The sequence below is a fragment of the Corapipo altera genome, unplaced genomic scaffold (assembly GCF_003945725.1).
Source record: "Corapipo altera isolate COAL_440 unplaced genomic scaffold, ASM394572v1 98, whole genome shotgun sequence".
In the NCBI taxonomy this organism is placed as follows: Eukaryota; Metazoa; Chordata; class Aves; order Passeriformes; family Pipridae; genus Corapipo; species Corapipo altera.
Window position 1 is genome coordinate 5931640 of NW_020884914.1, and position 14441 is coordinate 5946080.

The 14441-nt window shown below is 42.2% G+C and overlaps 1 protein-coding gene across 4 annotated transcripts in view; it reads left to right on the forward strand.

The window, feature by feature from the left end:
• Positions 1 to 14441, forward strand: part of GTF3C1 (general transcription factor IIIC subunit 1) — a 39686-nt gene that overhangs the window by 6871 nt on the left and 18374 nt on the right. For 3 of the 4 annotated variants that reach the window (XM_027655095.1, XM_027655098.1, XM_027655097.1), the window contains 14 exons: positions 505 to 663; positions 1262 to 1377; positions 2670 to 2994; positions 4666 to 4877; positions 5363 to 5502; positions 7830 to 7983; positions 8903 to 9006; positions 9243 to 9424; positions 9788 to 10063; positions 10295 to 10440; positions 10824 to 10921; positions 12442 to 12538; positions 13304 to 13481; positions 13875 to 14007. In XM_027655095.1, coding sequence (XP_027510896.1) covers positions 505 to 663; positions 1262 to 1377; positions 2670 to 2994; positions 4666 to 4877; positions 5363 to 5502; positions 7830 to 7983; positions 8903 to 9006; positions 9243 to 9424; positions 9788 to 10063; positions 10295 to 10440; positions 10824 to 10921; positions 12442 to 12538; positions 13304 to 13481; positions 13875 to 14007 — 2320 coding nt within the window. The remainder of the gene's footprint in view (positions 1 to 504; positions 664 to 1261; positions 1378 to 2669; positions 2995 to 4665; positions 4878 to 5362; positions 5503 to 7829; positions 7984 to 8902; positions 9007 to 9242; positions 9425 to 9787; positions 10064 to 10294; positions 10441 to 10823; positions 10922 to 12441; positions 12539 to 13303; positions 13482 to 13874; positions 14008 to 14441) is intronic. The other variant, XM_027655096.1, reaches the window with a different exon arrangement.

Consider the following 14441-nt stretch of genomic DNA (forward strand, 5'->3'; position numbering starts at 1 on the left):
GCCATCTGTCCCCACTCTACCCTTCTTTTCTGTGAGATCCCAGTGAGTGGAGAGTTACTACAGCACAGCCAGTGGACAGTAGCATGTTAAGATGTGGAATTAAATCATGTATGAGAATCTTGTGGCTGTGAGCAGCAGTGTGTTCTGTCCTTGTAAAAAAGAGTGGCTTTATACCCAGTGAGTGATCTTACAGTCAAATATGTGTTCTGCAGATGTAATACTGGGGATCAGCACTTAATCCCTTCATTGATTTATTTGTGCTGTTGAAATTTCTTCTACTGGGCAGTCCTAGAATTGACACAGATGAGGTTTGGAGCACCTCAACAATTCATATATAGGAAAAAACTGTTGCAAACTTGTCCTAGAAATACCCAGTTGTCTTTAGCTGTTTGTTCCCCACTGCACTGCTGCTTCTTCATGCTGCTGAAAGAGATAAAATGGTTTAAACACGTGCACACACCCTGAATTTTGTTAGGAGTTGTTACTGACATTCCTGTTTCACAGGGACTGATGTCATGGTCCGTTGCCTTAAACTGCTAAAGGAATTTCGGAAGAAAATGGAAGATTATCATGATGATGATGAAGAAGAGATCATGACAAAAACTGTTCAGCCTGTGGATATTGTTTGTGAAAGGGACATGCTCACCCAGGCTTATGAGCTAAGTAGGTGCTGTAGTAAGACACCCTAAGCCTTTTCCAATTGTCTTCTTACTCCTTGTGTGTATAAAAGAAATGTATATATTGCAGGGGTTTTAAGTTCTGGTTGCTTTTGCATCAGAAAGTGTCAATTTTTCATAGCAAAATGAGCTTTATATCCAGATTAGAGTGGAGTTTAGCCCTTCCTGGGAGCTTATCAACTATTTAATATCACCCAAAAAAACCAGCAGGACAGAAACAAGGTGTTGTGGTGAGATGAGAAAAAATGATGAAGAAAACAATGCTCCTTATTCTTCTATCTTTTCCTTTCAAAATGGAGAAATTAATATATAACTGTGGAAAGCTGTCAGAGGAAAAATTCACCCCTGCTTCTGTTTTGAAGCTTTTGCCTCCAGACCTCATTCTGCTGGGCACTGCTGCATGTAAAATTCTGAATATTGTGTATGTCTGTGAAAATGCCTTTAGTTAGTGGGGAATCTTAAATTTAATATTCTGGCACATATGGTTGTTCAGAGCAAATATTAAGGTATACACAGATATATGTATATATAATTCAGTCAGATTATTTCCCTGAGATATTTGTTGGTTTTCCTTTCTGAAACAGTTGAAAGCAGAGGAACCAAAGGTATTTCTCAGGCAGAAATTCGCTTGGCTATGAATGTGGGGAAGCTGGAAGCAAGGATGCTCTGTCGACTTCTGGACAGGTACAAAGTTGTCAAGGTAAGGCAAAAATAAAATAATTTAAATACTTATTGGAACTGAAGATACAATTGTGGTTACTGTGGGAATACATTATAATATTGTTAACCTCAAACACTGGAAACAGCAGTGATTTGAGACTGTAACATTCCTGCTCCTGTGGCATCCCTTTGCTTTACTCATTCCTGAGCAGCTGCCTGACATTTAATAGTTCACTGGCCCAGATGTACAAATATTTTACATTGGTTTGTAACTGGGTGCTTAATTAATAAAGACCTACCTTCCAAAAAAGAGACAGGGCAGAGAAACTGGCCTCAACCCTGCTCAGCCTGCCCTCAGCCAGCTAACCTGAGTCATTCACTGTGATCAGTGGTAACCCAAGTGACCTGGGGGCTGGTACTTCATGGACATGAACATAACTGTCTCTCAACTCAAAGAGCCACTTTGCTTCATTTTTGACTATAAGACAACCTCTATTTTGCAAGATCCTCTACTGGAGGATCTTCTCAAAGACCCTCTGTGCATTTAAAATCATTAATCTACTTACCTTTTGAAAAAGACAGTAAATGCCAGAACAAAACAGTGACTTTCATAAAGCTCATGGTGATTAAACTTCTTATTTCCAGATATTTCAATATTTTTTTCATTTCACAAGACAAATCCAGCTACCATTTCTTGCATGCACCCATCTGCCCCTTTCCACAGAGGCAGGACAATTACCATTTTCCCTCAGCATAAAATTTTTTTAGAAGGATCTTGTCATTTGGTCAAAAGTTCTGTAAATTTAAAAACAAACAAATTATATAAACCATTAGAATATCTAAGCATGCTTTTCCCTAGTCAGCTGTGAAAGTGAAATCTTCCCTCATTGATTGGTGAAGTGTTTGAGTTTCTAGATCCTTGGAAGCACCTGTTGTAGCACAGGGCAGCAGCAGTTCCACAAATTAGTCACTCAGGTACCTTCTGCATTGCAGTTATTCCACAGATTTTTTTTTTTCCCGACAAAAAATTGGTTTCTAGTCTGAATACATAGAGTTTGTTCTTCCTTAGACTTGTCTACATCCCACATACCGTGGGTGTTTCCTTCTAGTGTGCAGGTAATGCAGATTTATTTGGTTTTCAAGCACGGAATGCCTTCTGATTTCTGTATGTTAAGGTTCGTTACATTTTTGTTACTTAGAAAATGAAAAATAACCTGATATTTTTTGATGTGAGGGCAGAACAGGTAGAAAATTTTCCCACTGTTGGTGCTGCAGAACACTTCAAGAATGGAGAAGTCAGGTGGTAAAATAACATTCCAACTGTTTCCTCAGGGTTTTATGGAGGATGAAGGTCGGCAAAGGACAACAAAGTACATCTCACACATTCTTGCAGAGGAGAGTGATTTAAACAGGCAGTTTGAGAGAGAGAAGGCCAGGAGTGAGCAGCTGGCTACAGTTACTTTGGCTCTGGTGCCTGAAGATTCCCCACCTGTGGAAGAGGTGTCTCCTGGAGAGGATGATACTTTGGTCTCAGAGTCTGACAATGAAGAGGAAGGGAAAGATGGCAAGAAGAGAGGAAAAGGGCAGAAGGCCAACTCTGGTTCTCTCTTGAAATTAAGTTGCCAAGATGATGCCCATCAGTCAACACCAGCTAAAGGTAGATCATGACTGTATTTTTCTTGTGGATCCTTTTATTAAAGAAAAAGTAATATGCTAGTAGCATCCATTAAAATTTTTGGTCACATTTTTTATTGTTACATTAATTGATAATTTCCCTGCTTTCCCCCCAGATTGTTATGGTTTGGGACACTAAGTGTGGTAGTCTCTGGAGATTCTCAGGGCTGAAGTGTGCTCTGGTGTCTGTGTGCCAAGTAGTGTTTCTGGTTATCACTAATCACCAAGAGGATAATCTGCTTCTCCTTCCCCTGTGCAAATGAAATGGGCTCATACAATGTGCTCCCTGGATATTCAGGGTATTTTGTTGTTGACTTGAAGGGCTGAAATGATCCTGCAAAGGGTCAGACAAATTCCAAAACTGCTGCAAGGAAGGAGGAAGGACTATGGGGCTGAAAACAAGCACAGGGGTAGGTAGCAGCCAGGTTGGCTTGAGCTGCTGAGAGAAACAGCATCCTTGGGTAATACTTTAAAATCCCTTGGATGTTCTGGGATGAGCTGACAAGGAATCTGTCATGGACTCTTTTTTAAAATATCTTAGAACTCAGGCTGTGCCCATCAGAGAGCACCATCTTGGTAGAGCTTTAAAGTCCTTGAAGACTTCAGAAGGGATTTGGGCACGCTTTGTCTGTGTTGAAATATTTTATTTCTTCCTCACTAAGGAAAAAGGTGGGCTGTGCCTCTCATTAAAAAGCATTGTTTCATTCCATTGGATATGTAAATGTCAGCTTAGGTGTGGGAAATAGCACAGGAGCTGACAGACCAGCCCATTAACTTTTATTTTAAAATTGTAACGTATAAAAATTCTTCCCCTTTTAGCAGTGGGGTTTTTTTTCAGTTGGAAATGTCTGGTATTGAACCTTAGAGTCTGTGCAAAATATATGTTCATGTACTGGTGCAAACCTTCAAGTGGAATAAGTATATTTAGAGTAATACTGACTTGTTGGCTGAGACCAGACAAGATCAGTAGCTTCCTACTTTCAAGTAGCAATTGGCTGTGGATGACTTGACCCTCAGCCTTACTCACCTAAGCATATTGTAACAAAAATGTCTTGTCCCCTGAAGGTACTTGCTTCATCTTTTTCTTTAATTGTTTGGAACACCTTACTGTGAAAGCTAGCAGCCTTTTGGGGACATATTTTAAAAAGGATATGGTGGTTTATTTTAATAATTTGAATTTGTACTGTTAAACTCAAAGGGAATAGAGGAGAACTGAGCTCCATTTCTTGTGTAGATTATCTTTGGAGTAATACTGAATCCTTGTTCTTGTTCTGCTTTGAGTCAGAAAAGTCAGGTTTCTTGCAGAGCTTGAGAATCTTTGGGACAAAAACTCTCCTCTCTTCACATGGCAGTTTGTGGATAAGCTAATCTGGCCCTTCATGGTCTTCCAAGTCTGCCTGTGAAAAGGCTTTTGCATGTTGAGAATTATTTGATGGCAGGGAGTTCAGTTTTTTTCTTTAAACTGTACTTTTGGAGGCTGAATGCAGTGTTTCATGGTCAGACCACTGCTTCCAGCAGGGTGGGATGTGTGGAAAATGCAGCAGAATGCTTTTAAGTGCAGCTACCTGGGTGGATGGGGAATGGCTGAACGGGGAGAGAGAGAAGCTGAACAGGGAGAGCAGAACAGTTACAAGGCTTTTTGCTCTCAAACCAGGCTCAAAGCCAACAGCTGTGAAGTCTCAGGGAAAGAAGCTGCCTTCCCCTCAAATTCTTGAAGATCCTGATGAGCTCCCAGACAACATTTCAGGGGAGAGTTCTACTTTGGAAACCCTAAAGCAGGAGTCCAATCTTTCCGCCTGTGCTCATTCCACTGATGAAGATGGGGATGTGGCTGTGGTGGAGGAAGTCAGACTTGAAGATCCTAAGGTAAGATCATTTGTTTTAATATCTTCTTGTTGGTACAGCTGTCTGAGCTCAGTAGTTATGTACTTTTATAGCAAGACTTCAAGCTAGAGTTTTTATATTTATTTATGGAATTGTTTGGGGGTTTTTTAATTTGATTTTAAAGTACATTCATCTGCACTGTAGTTGTAAGTGAAAATTATTCCAGGAGATAGGAAGGAAGATGTTAAATTACAGTTCTGGGTTAGTTCCCTGGTGCTCTCCAAATTGCCTGGGTTGACTGAATGCATGTCATTACTTAATGTAGCACACAAGTACTGCATGTCATCTGCTCTGTCTCCCAGCCTGTGCAGGGGAGATGAGAGATAATCTTCATCTGACTCGTTTGTTGCAAATAAATACATGAAAACTCTGAATTCCTCAGCTGTTACTGTGTGAGGAGCCAACATTAGGCTGAAGACACTGGACAGTTGGTGTAAAATTGTTGTTTTGTCCATGCTGTGCACTAGAAGGCCTGTGGGCAGAAGAAGGAGAAGCGTTCCAGAGCCACAGCAGTGGAGAGGTCCCACGAAACCTACCGGCTGCTGAAGCGGCGGAACCTCATCGTGGAGGCCGTGAGGAACCTGCGGCTCATCGAGAGCCTCTTCACGTGAGTGCCCCTGACACAGGGCTGGGGGCAGGCTGGTGCTTTTGGTGAGTGGGAGCACTGGGTGCTTATTCCATTTTGGCTTTTCTTGCCCCTGAACCTTGAGCTGAACCTGACTGACAGGAAGCTGAACCTGAGCCAGCGTGTGCCCAGGTGGGCGAGAAGGCCAATGGATCCTGGCCTGGATCAGGAACAATGTGGCAGCAGGAGCAGGGCAGTGATTCTGCCCCTGGACTGGGCACTGCTGAGGCCACCCCTGGAGTGCTGTGTCCAGTTCTGGGCCCCTCAATTCAGGAAGGACATTGAGGGGCTGGAGTGTATCCAAAGAAGGGCAACGAGGCTGGGGAGGGACTGGAGCACAAGTGCTGTGAGGAGAGGCTGAGGGAGCTGGAGTTGTTCAGCCTGGAAGAGGAGGAGGCTCAGGGGAGACCTTCTCACTCTCTACAACTCCCTGACAGGAGGCTGTAGCCAGGTAACCAGCAGTTGGGCAAGAGGGCTCAGTCTTAAGCTGCACCAGGGAAGGTTTAGGTTGGATATTAGGAAGAAGTTCCTTACAGAGAGTGATCAGACATTGGAAGAGACTGCCCAGGGACCTGGTGGAGTCACTGTCCCTGGAGATGTTTAAGAAGAGACTGGACATGGCATCAGTGCCATGGTCTGGGTGACAAGGTGGTGTTGGGTCAAAGGTTGGACTCGATGATCTCAGAGGTCTTCTCTAACCTCGTTGATTCTGTGATTCTGTAGGCTATAATGCTGGACAGGAGGCACATGGAAGGTGTGAGGGGCTGAATCTTAAAAGTTGATCAGCTGTTTGGAAGCAATAATAGTTCTCTGCAGATAACTACACAAATGTACTTTTATGCAGTGTATGTCACATAAATAGAGACAAGAGAATTTTTTTATCCATTTGCAGTATTCTAGTGCTTGGGGACACCACATTCAGCACTTCCCTGCTTGAGGGTTCCCTCATCTGCATAAGTTTTATCTTTGCATCATTTCAGAAATTGTTCTTGTGTTGTTCTGTCGTGGACAGCAGAGACTCATGTCTCCATGTCAGTCATTGTTGGTCACTGGCATCCTAGCAGGGCCCTCAAAGTTTGATTTTCTTTGCAGTTTTATATAGTATGGTTATATGTCTTCTACTTGTCTGGAGTAAAGATACTTCCCTAAGTGTTATAATGTCTTTCAACCTTTTAAGATTTCACCTTCAAAAAGAAATGGAAATTCTGGTGCTCTGCTGGAGTCCTAAATTGGCAGTACTTTGTCACAAATAGGATTGCACCATCCATCTTCTGTGACAGCACGTAAGATCCTGGCATGTCAGTACACACAGGGCTGCTTGATATGGGAATTTAGTAAGAAATCATGGCCTTATTCTCCTCTGGTCTGAGAATTTTGAAACCTTCTGTCAACTTGTTTAATTGCAGAGTGTTGTAAAATTAGAGCCTCCTCTGGCACCAGCCTTGTCACTGATTGATTGAGTCACATCCAAGTGCAGGCTTGGAAGATATTTCAGGTCTCTGCTGTCTCCTTCAGTGCTGCCAACAGGTCACTCACAAGTTCCCTCAGAACCAGTGGAAGTTCTGTCTCTCCCCAGTGCCTTCCAAGGAAATTTGCTGGTGTTTTTGCTCGTTACCAGGATGTGGTACTCATTCAGGAAAGTTGAAGTCCGTGCGTGCATTCAATTATTGCCTCGTTCCCTTGTTACCCTTCCAGATCTTTTTCAGAATTGACTCCCCAGGGTTGAAAGAGTCCAGAATTAGGGCTTGGGGCATTTATGAAAAAGGGCATGAGAACAGGCATTAGGAGAGTAGGGTATGAGCACATTCCTACCCTCTCCAGCAAGGGAAGAAGGGAGCTGGCCCCAGGTGATAGGATATGTGTATCTGTACTTAGGTTTTGAATGCATGAGTAGTTTCTGAGCTCTGAATGCCACTGAGTAAACTTTTTCTGCCTCAAGCTGAACTGGGCTCGCAACTGCAAGTACAGACTGCATGTGTTTAATCACCACCTAAAAAAGCTGTAAGTTTTCCTGACCTTAGGGAGGCTGGATTCATAGTTGCCCTGTAGCCATGCACAGAGCAATCAGGAACTGAGAATTCACTGTCATCACAACAGCAGTTTTCCCCTAACAAGGAAGAGCTTGAGTACAAAGAAACTAGAGCTGAAATGTAAGGCAAAGTTAGCAGTTGTCTGCAGCAAAAGGGAAAAGAGATCAGGAATTACTCGAAGGAGGAAAACACCCACTCCCCCCACATCCTCTAACAAACCGCTTAGGTAGTTTAAGCATTGCTAGGCTTAAAATGCAAGGTGTTTTTTGCATCTTTTAGGCTTCAGAAAATGGTCATGGATCAAGAGAAACAGGAAGGTGTCTCCACTAAGTGCTGCAAGAAGTCCATTGTGCGGCTGGTGCAGAAGCTGGCGCGGGAAGGGCTCCTGAGGCTCTATCGCACTACGGTCATCCAGGATGGCATCAGCAAAAAGGTGATGGCAGCAGAACCAGCTTTGCTCACAGCCTTCTGATTTATCAAAATGTCCTGGGCCTCTTTACTGAAATGCATGGATGACTTTGCTGCTTGCAGCAGAGCCCACAATCAAGCTGCCCAGAAGCTTCGTGTCCCAAGCTAAGCTACTGTGAAAACCAGATCACTGCTTTCAATTATTGTGCTGCAGATAATTGTGAGACCAAGGAATAGTCCAGAGATCAAAGTCTCTGAATCTCCTTTCTGAGAGGTTATGCTGCTTATCAGTTCTGTGGTTCATGGTTCTCTCCCTGCCCTGTCAGGCTGCACCATAATTCTATTTAAACCCCTTCTGAGAGCCAAGAGTGTATGAAAAATCCTAAGTGAGGTGAAATTTATAGAAGGTGATCTGTTTTTTTAAAAAACAAAAATCCACCGTTAGTGAGGTTTGTGGAAGTAAAATGTTTGTGGTTATAAAGCTGAGACATGTCACTTACTCTTGTGTGAAATAAGCAGAGAATTGAGTCTTGAAAATTACCTGCTGCACAATTACTGTAGGGCATATATAAAATCTTACCAATCTGAATTGTGTGGAGGCTTTCAGCAACGATATGTATTAGTTTGGCCTTGCAAGGTAAGGTCTGGCTTTTCATTTATCCCTGTCAGCCTAATATTTACAAGCTGAAGTGTTTGTTCCCCACATACTTCAGATTTTAAAAACCCCAAAGTCCTGAGGCTTGTATGTATGTTATTAACTGTTTATTGGTACAAAGACAACGTGCTGTGGCCTCTTGCTTAATTACAGACTAGCAACGGGAGTTTTCATCCAAAATGTTAATGTTCTATGAGTTATTAAACCTTCATAGGATTCATTTATGCAGCTGGTTAAGAGCCAGTATCTCCATAAATGCCTTTGGTTTGTGTTCTGCTGCTCTGAACAGGTGGAGTTTGTTGTGCATCCCTCAGTGAGTCCCAGTGATCCCCTGGTAAAAAGTGCCATAGAGCAGGTGCGGTTCCGAATCTGCAACTCAACCACTGCAAACAGGCAAGTCCCAGGGATGGGTGGGATGGCTGGGGTGGTTGGGATGGACTGGGGGGAGCTTGGCTTGTCTAGAGCATGCAAAAACATGCAGAGGAAATAAACACAAGGTAAGCAAAAGAAAAATATGTTCCTTGGCAACAGAGTCATGGAAGCACCAGCGTGCTGAGTATCTCCTGAAGTCAGGAAAGAAGAGGAATTGAACTCTGCTTAATTCTTACCAAAGTGTGGTTTTAATACAGGATTAAAGTTCCCCAGACACCAACTTCCCAGGACCATGGTGAGGAAGAAAGCCTGGGGCAAGAGGCAGTTCCTGATTCAGGAGAAATGCAAGAGAGCTCATCTAAAGCTGATAATAGTCGGGCAAGAAAAACTGATGAAAAAATGGGCATAACACAGCTAAAAAACTATCATCCTGTTACAGGTACAACTAACTTGGACTTTTCTGTCATCTTTCACTTTTCTATTTATTAATAATAATAATTTCAGATGTTGGGCTCTGCTAAGACACAAGTGGGGGTTTTTTTTCTTCTCCTATAGAAGAAAAATTGGATTTACGTTAAAGGAACCTCACAGTCCAATGTTTTCTTAGCTGCTTTTTTTTCTTTACAATTGTGAACTGGAGTATTTTTGTTCACTTCTACTACTTTACTACTTGTAAATTATATTTACTCTCAACTGCCCATCTTTCCTTCCAGCTTTCTTCACATTCATTTTGCACAGGTAGCTGTTTCTCCTGTTCTAATCCTCTTTGTGTTTCTCTTTGGTATTTAATCTTCCCTTCCAGTTCCAGGACTTGGGCGCTCTCTTGGCTTCCTTCCCAAAATGCCCCGTTTAAGAATGGTCCACATGTTCCTCTGGTACATAATTTATGGACACCCTTTAAATGGAACACAGCAAAAAGGAGGTACTGATGGTGAGCAAAAAGGCAGCAGTCAAGGGCTGGATGAGAATGCAGCTGTAATTGAAGCACAACCAGATGGGACCTTAGAAATTGTGACAACTGTGGTGAATCCTGAGACCTCTGCACAGGAGACTGAAGTAGAGTTGTCTAATCAGAAAGGTAAGAAGTGGCACTCCTGACTTTACTAGATTTTGCCATGGTTCAACATTGAAAAATAGGAAAAAGTCTAGTTCAGGAAGGATTGAAAATCAACAGGTTAGAGAATTTTCAGATCCTTTTAAATTTCCAGACTGTGAACCGCCAGTTGTGTTCTGCTTGAACCCTCCCAGTAAAACTCTTGGTGTAACTGTCAGGTTTGGGCTGAGGCTGAGCCACTCTTTGTGTTCCCAGTGTACGTGGATGACTCGTCGTGGATGCGCTACATCCCCCCCGTCCCTGTGCACAGAGAGTTTGGCTTTGGATGGGCTCTTGTCAGTGACATTCTCCTCTGCTTGCCTCTCTCAGTCTTTGTTCAGATAGTACAAGTCAGCTACAAGGTATGGTGCTTTTTGGTTTTCCTTTAAACAAATACCCCCTTAATCTGTTTTAACAAAACTGGACCCTCGAGAGGAGACACTTCTGTCTTCTACAGAAAAAGCAGGTGCTTTTACAGACAACACTGAAAGAAATGTATAGCTCTGTAATACAGCAACTTCTTAAACTAGTATTTTGCCAAGAGCTTTTTAAAATCTCACTGAATCTTCTGCCTCATTGATTAACTAGAATAATGTTTAAGCATTTTACAAAAGCAGTAACATTTGCTCAGAGAATATTTCAGTAGACAGTTCAGATAGCAAAGCTTTATACTTTAGAGCATAGTTATATTTTAGATATGCTTACTTATATTTTTCATTTTGATTAATTTCTAAAATAATTCTAGGTGGAAGGTCTGGAAGATTTTTTAAATGATCCACTAAAAAAGCACACTCTGATCAGATTTCTTCCAAGGTCAGTCCGACAGCAGCTTCTCTACAAAAGGTAAGTAGATGAGTCAAAGTAAGTGGCTCTAGAGAGGAAACAGCAGTGGCTGTTTTCTCACTTATTTCCTGTTTGTGTCAAAGAGAACTTTGGTACTTAAGACAAGGATCATCAATCTTCAAAGAATGGTGTGCCAAATTGTATTTTTCTCTCCCAAATAGAAGGTAATAAGAAACTAATAAACAATATTCATGTATGCTGTCAGGCAGTGTTTCAGTGCTGTGAGGTTCTGTCCTTCATAACTCATCAGCAGGATGTTGCTTCTGTATAAAACACACTCCTGACTGCTGCTAAATTCAGAATTTAATAGGGTCTAAGTGTTGCTGTCCTTCATAAATCTTTCAGAAGGCGCCACATTTCCCAGTTCCTGCCTCTCACAGACACCATTCAGGTTCTCCTCATGCTCTCAGTGCCATGTCTGCCATGCTTTGCCATTCCTCATCCAGGAGATTTAAAAATTGAGAGTGGACTGAAGATAGGAAGGGAAAGCAACACTAAAGGAAAGTGATGTGAATGTGTGGAATCAAGAGCACCGTGTTAGTTTTCCCAGAAAGTCATTGCTGACAGTTTGGATTTGGATGGGCTGATATGGCATTTTACAAACCTGCAAATGTGCCCATTGGTGAGGGAACAGGGCTGGGCAATATCAGCTACCAGGGCTTGTGGTCAGCCCAGGTTTACAGTTCCTAACCTATTGCTAAATCTTAGAAACAAGGAAACTGGATTTATGGGGTTTTTTTAATCTGCAGACTCCATCTGATAGGTTTATGCAAAACAATATGACACATAATCAAGCTGTCTCTTTACTCCTCCATTCACTGGAACTTCTAATTCAGCCACATTTGCTTCAGTATTTCTAGGCTTGATCCTTCTGACCTCCAGGGAAAACCCCTGCCAAAGTACCACTCCCACTTAACTGCATTTAATTAGAGATCTTAGTGAAGTTAAATGTGGGTAAAGCTAATTTGTTACAAACTCTCAGAAACTTTCCTGCAACTTCCAGCATTTTTCCACAGAAGTAGATATGCAGGATGGGAAATATTACCCTTTTTGCTCTGCCAGAGCTATAACCAGCTGAAAGCAGTTTCTTGCTGCAGTAATTCTAAACAACCTGAACTACAGGAATCTTTGCCCAGTTCTTTATATGCACACACATGAAGGTCTGTATTTAGCAGTCATGTTTTCTTACTCCTGTCTTCTTTACATAACATGAAATTATCTGCAGATCTGCTGGTGTTCTGGCCATTTTTAGTTCATTTTTACACACGTTATTTCTGGCTAATTTTCATCCTTGCTAGCAAAATTTTACTTAGTGTTTGGCTAAAATACTGGGTTTGTGATATGAGGAAGGAAAATGTGGACCTTTGGGCTGACAATCCAAGCGAAAATACCACTTCACAGATTCTGCAAATCAATGGTTTCCTGAAAGTTCAAGTTGCTGCATGAAAATCTTGTGTTTTCTGCTATCATTTCTACTGTTTTCATGAGTGTTAATTGTAATACTCCTAATATTGCTCCAGGAGGTACATCTTCTCAGTGATAGAAAACCTTCAAAGATTATGTTACATGGGACTGCTACAGTTTGGCCCAACAGAGAAGTTTCAAGACAAAGACCAGGTAATTAAAAAAAAAAAAATAAAAAAATAAAAAAACCAGTTATTATTCATTGATTTTTTTTTTCTTCTGAAATAAATGCAGGATTTGGGATTTGAATTACCTTAAATAGGTAAATGAAATACTGATGTTTCAGGTGTATGTGCAAACCTCCAGATCCAAGTGACTGTAATTTGTGTAGATAATTTTTGCCTTTCTCTGGAAGGACACTACTCAAATGCATTATGCACACAATAATGAACCAGGAGGTTCCAGACTGGCAATACTTATGAAAAATGAGCATTCTACCTTCTTATCCATCAAGGTGTCAGGCTTTGGATGTCTGACACAGAATAAAGTCACTGATCAGAGTAAAATAATGACATCCATATGCATCTTCTTATAAATAGAGAGCACATGCAAAGGAGAAGGCAGATCCAACACATAATTCATGAGGATAAGAGAGATAATTAGGCCCCCAAACACATCTATTCAAATCCTGAATGAGGACTTGTTGGAAATAGTCACTCTGTGGAAACTTGGAATATCCTGTGCATAACAGGGAACACAAACTGTTCTAAACCTAGAAAGGAAATTTCTGGATTGCTGTCAGGGGGAATTTGGGAATACAATGCCACAGGGTGGGAATGGGTGTGTCTCCTCTGAGAGCCCTCTCTCAAAACAGCAGACAGAAAATGCCCACCAGTCCTAAACTAGACTGTGTGTGCTGTGAATTGGGGAATTCCAATGATTTTTACCCACCAGCCTGAACCACACTGTGTTTGCCAGGTGTTTGTGTACATGAAGAGGAATGCAGTGATTGTTGACACCACCATCTGTGACCTCCACTACAACCTGGCGCAGAGCAGCCGCCCCTTTGAGCGGCGCCTGTACGTGCTCAACACCCTGCAGGACGTGGAGAACTTCTGGTTTGATCTGCAGTGTGTCTGCCTCAACACACCCCTGGGTAAGGCAAAACTCCACATTCTTAGCACCTCTGCTGTTTCTTCTGGGCACACCACAATTGCTCCTCCTTCCCTTAAACAGGCAGGCTCTGTTTTGTCCCTTCCAATGCCTTGTCAGGTTGCCCCGCGCAGCAAAAAAAAAAAAGCTAGAAGCTCTGTCCATATAATTCTGTGAGGTTGTGATCCACTTCAAATTCTCAGAGCAGTATCAAAATTGAAGTTAGAAGTAACAAAATTGCTAATAGCCCTTTCTGTGAGAAGGTAGCACGTTGTGTAGAGAAAAGGTGAAAACATTAGTGCTGTTTGGGAGCAGTAGTTTGCCGTAGCAGGGTGGATTGAAAGTGGGTTGAAGTCTGACTTCTCATGCTGATGGTCAAACCTGTTTGTCTGTCCAGGAGTTGTCCGCTGTCCTCGGTCCAAGAAAAGTAATCAAGGGGAGGAGACTGCACTGGATGTGGAAATGGAACAAGAGTCAGCAGTGAATAAACACAATCTGGAGCGAAAGTGTGCGATGCTGGAATACACCACGTACGTCACCTTCATCCCTGCTCTGCTGCTGGAATGGAGAGGGCAAAAAGAGCTGTCCTGGTGCTGAGGATGTTAACAGCAAAAGCAGTTCAGACTCGAGCATCTCAGTTGGGTGTTGAGGGCTGTTTGTGTGTAATTCAGAGAGTATCTGGTTAAAAGACATGTAGTTATGTAACTACATTAAGTTACTTTACCAAGTAGGTTTTTATGCTGGAGAAATGGGATAAACAGATGTTGGATCTCCTTTTAAAGTAGTACAGATGTGTGTTGCAAGAGTCTTGGGGAAAGCAAAGTTGAGAGGGAAGGAGTGCTTCCTGAGTACTGTTAATGCCAGGGGTAATAAACTTAGAGATTCTCTGTTCCCAGGTGTTATATCATGGTATCTCAAGCAGCTTCAGTAGCTCCCCAGTGTCACATTCTGGATTCTGTCCTTC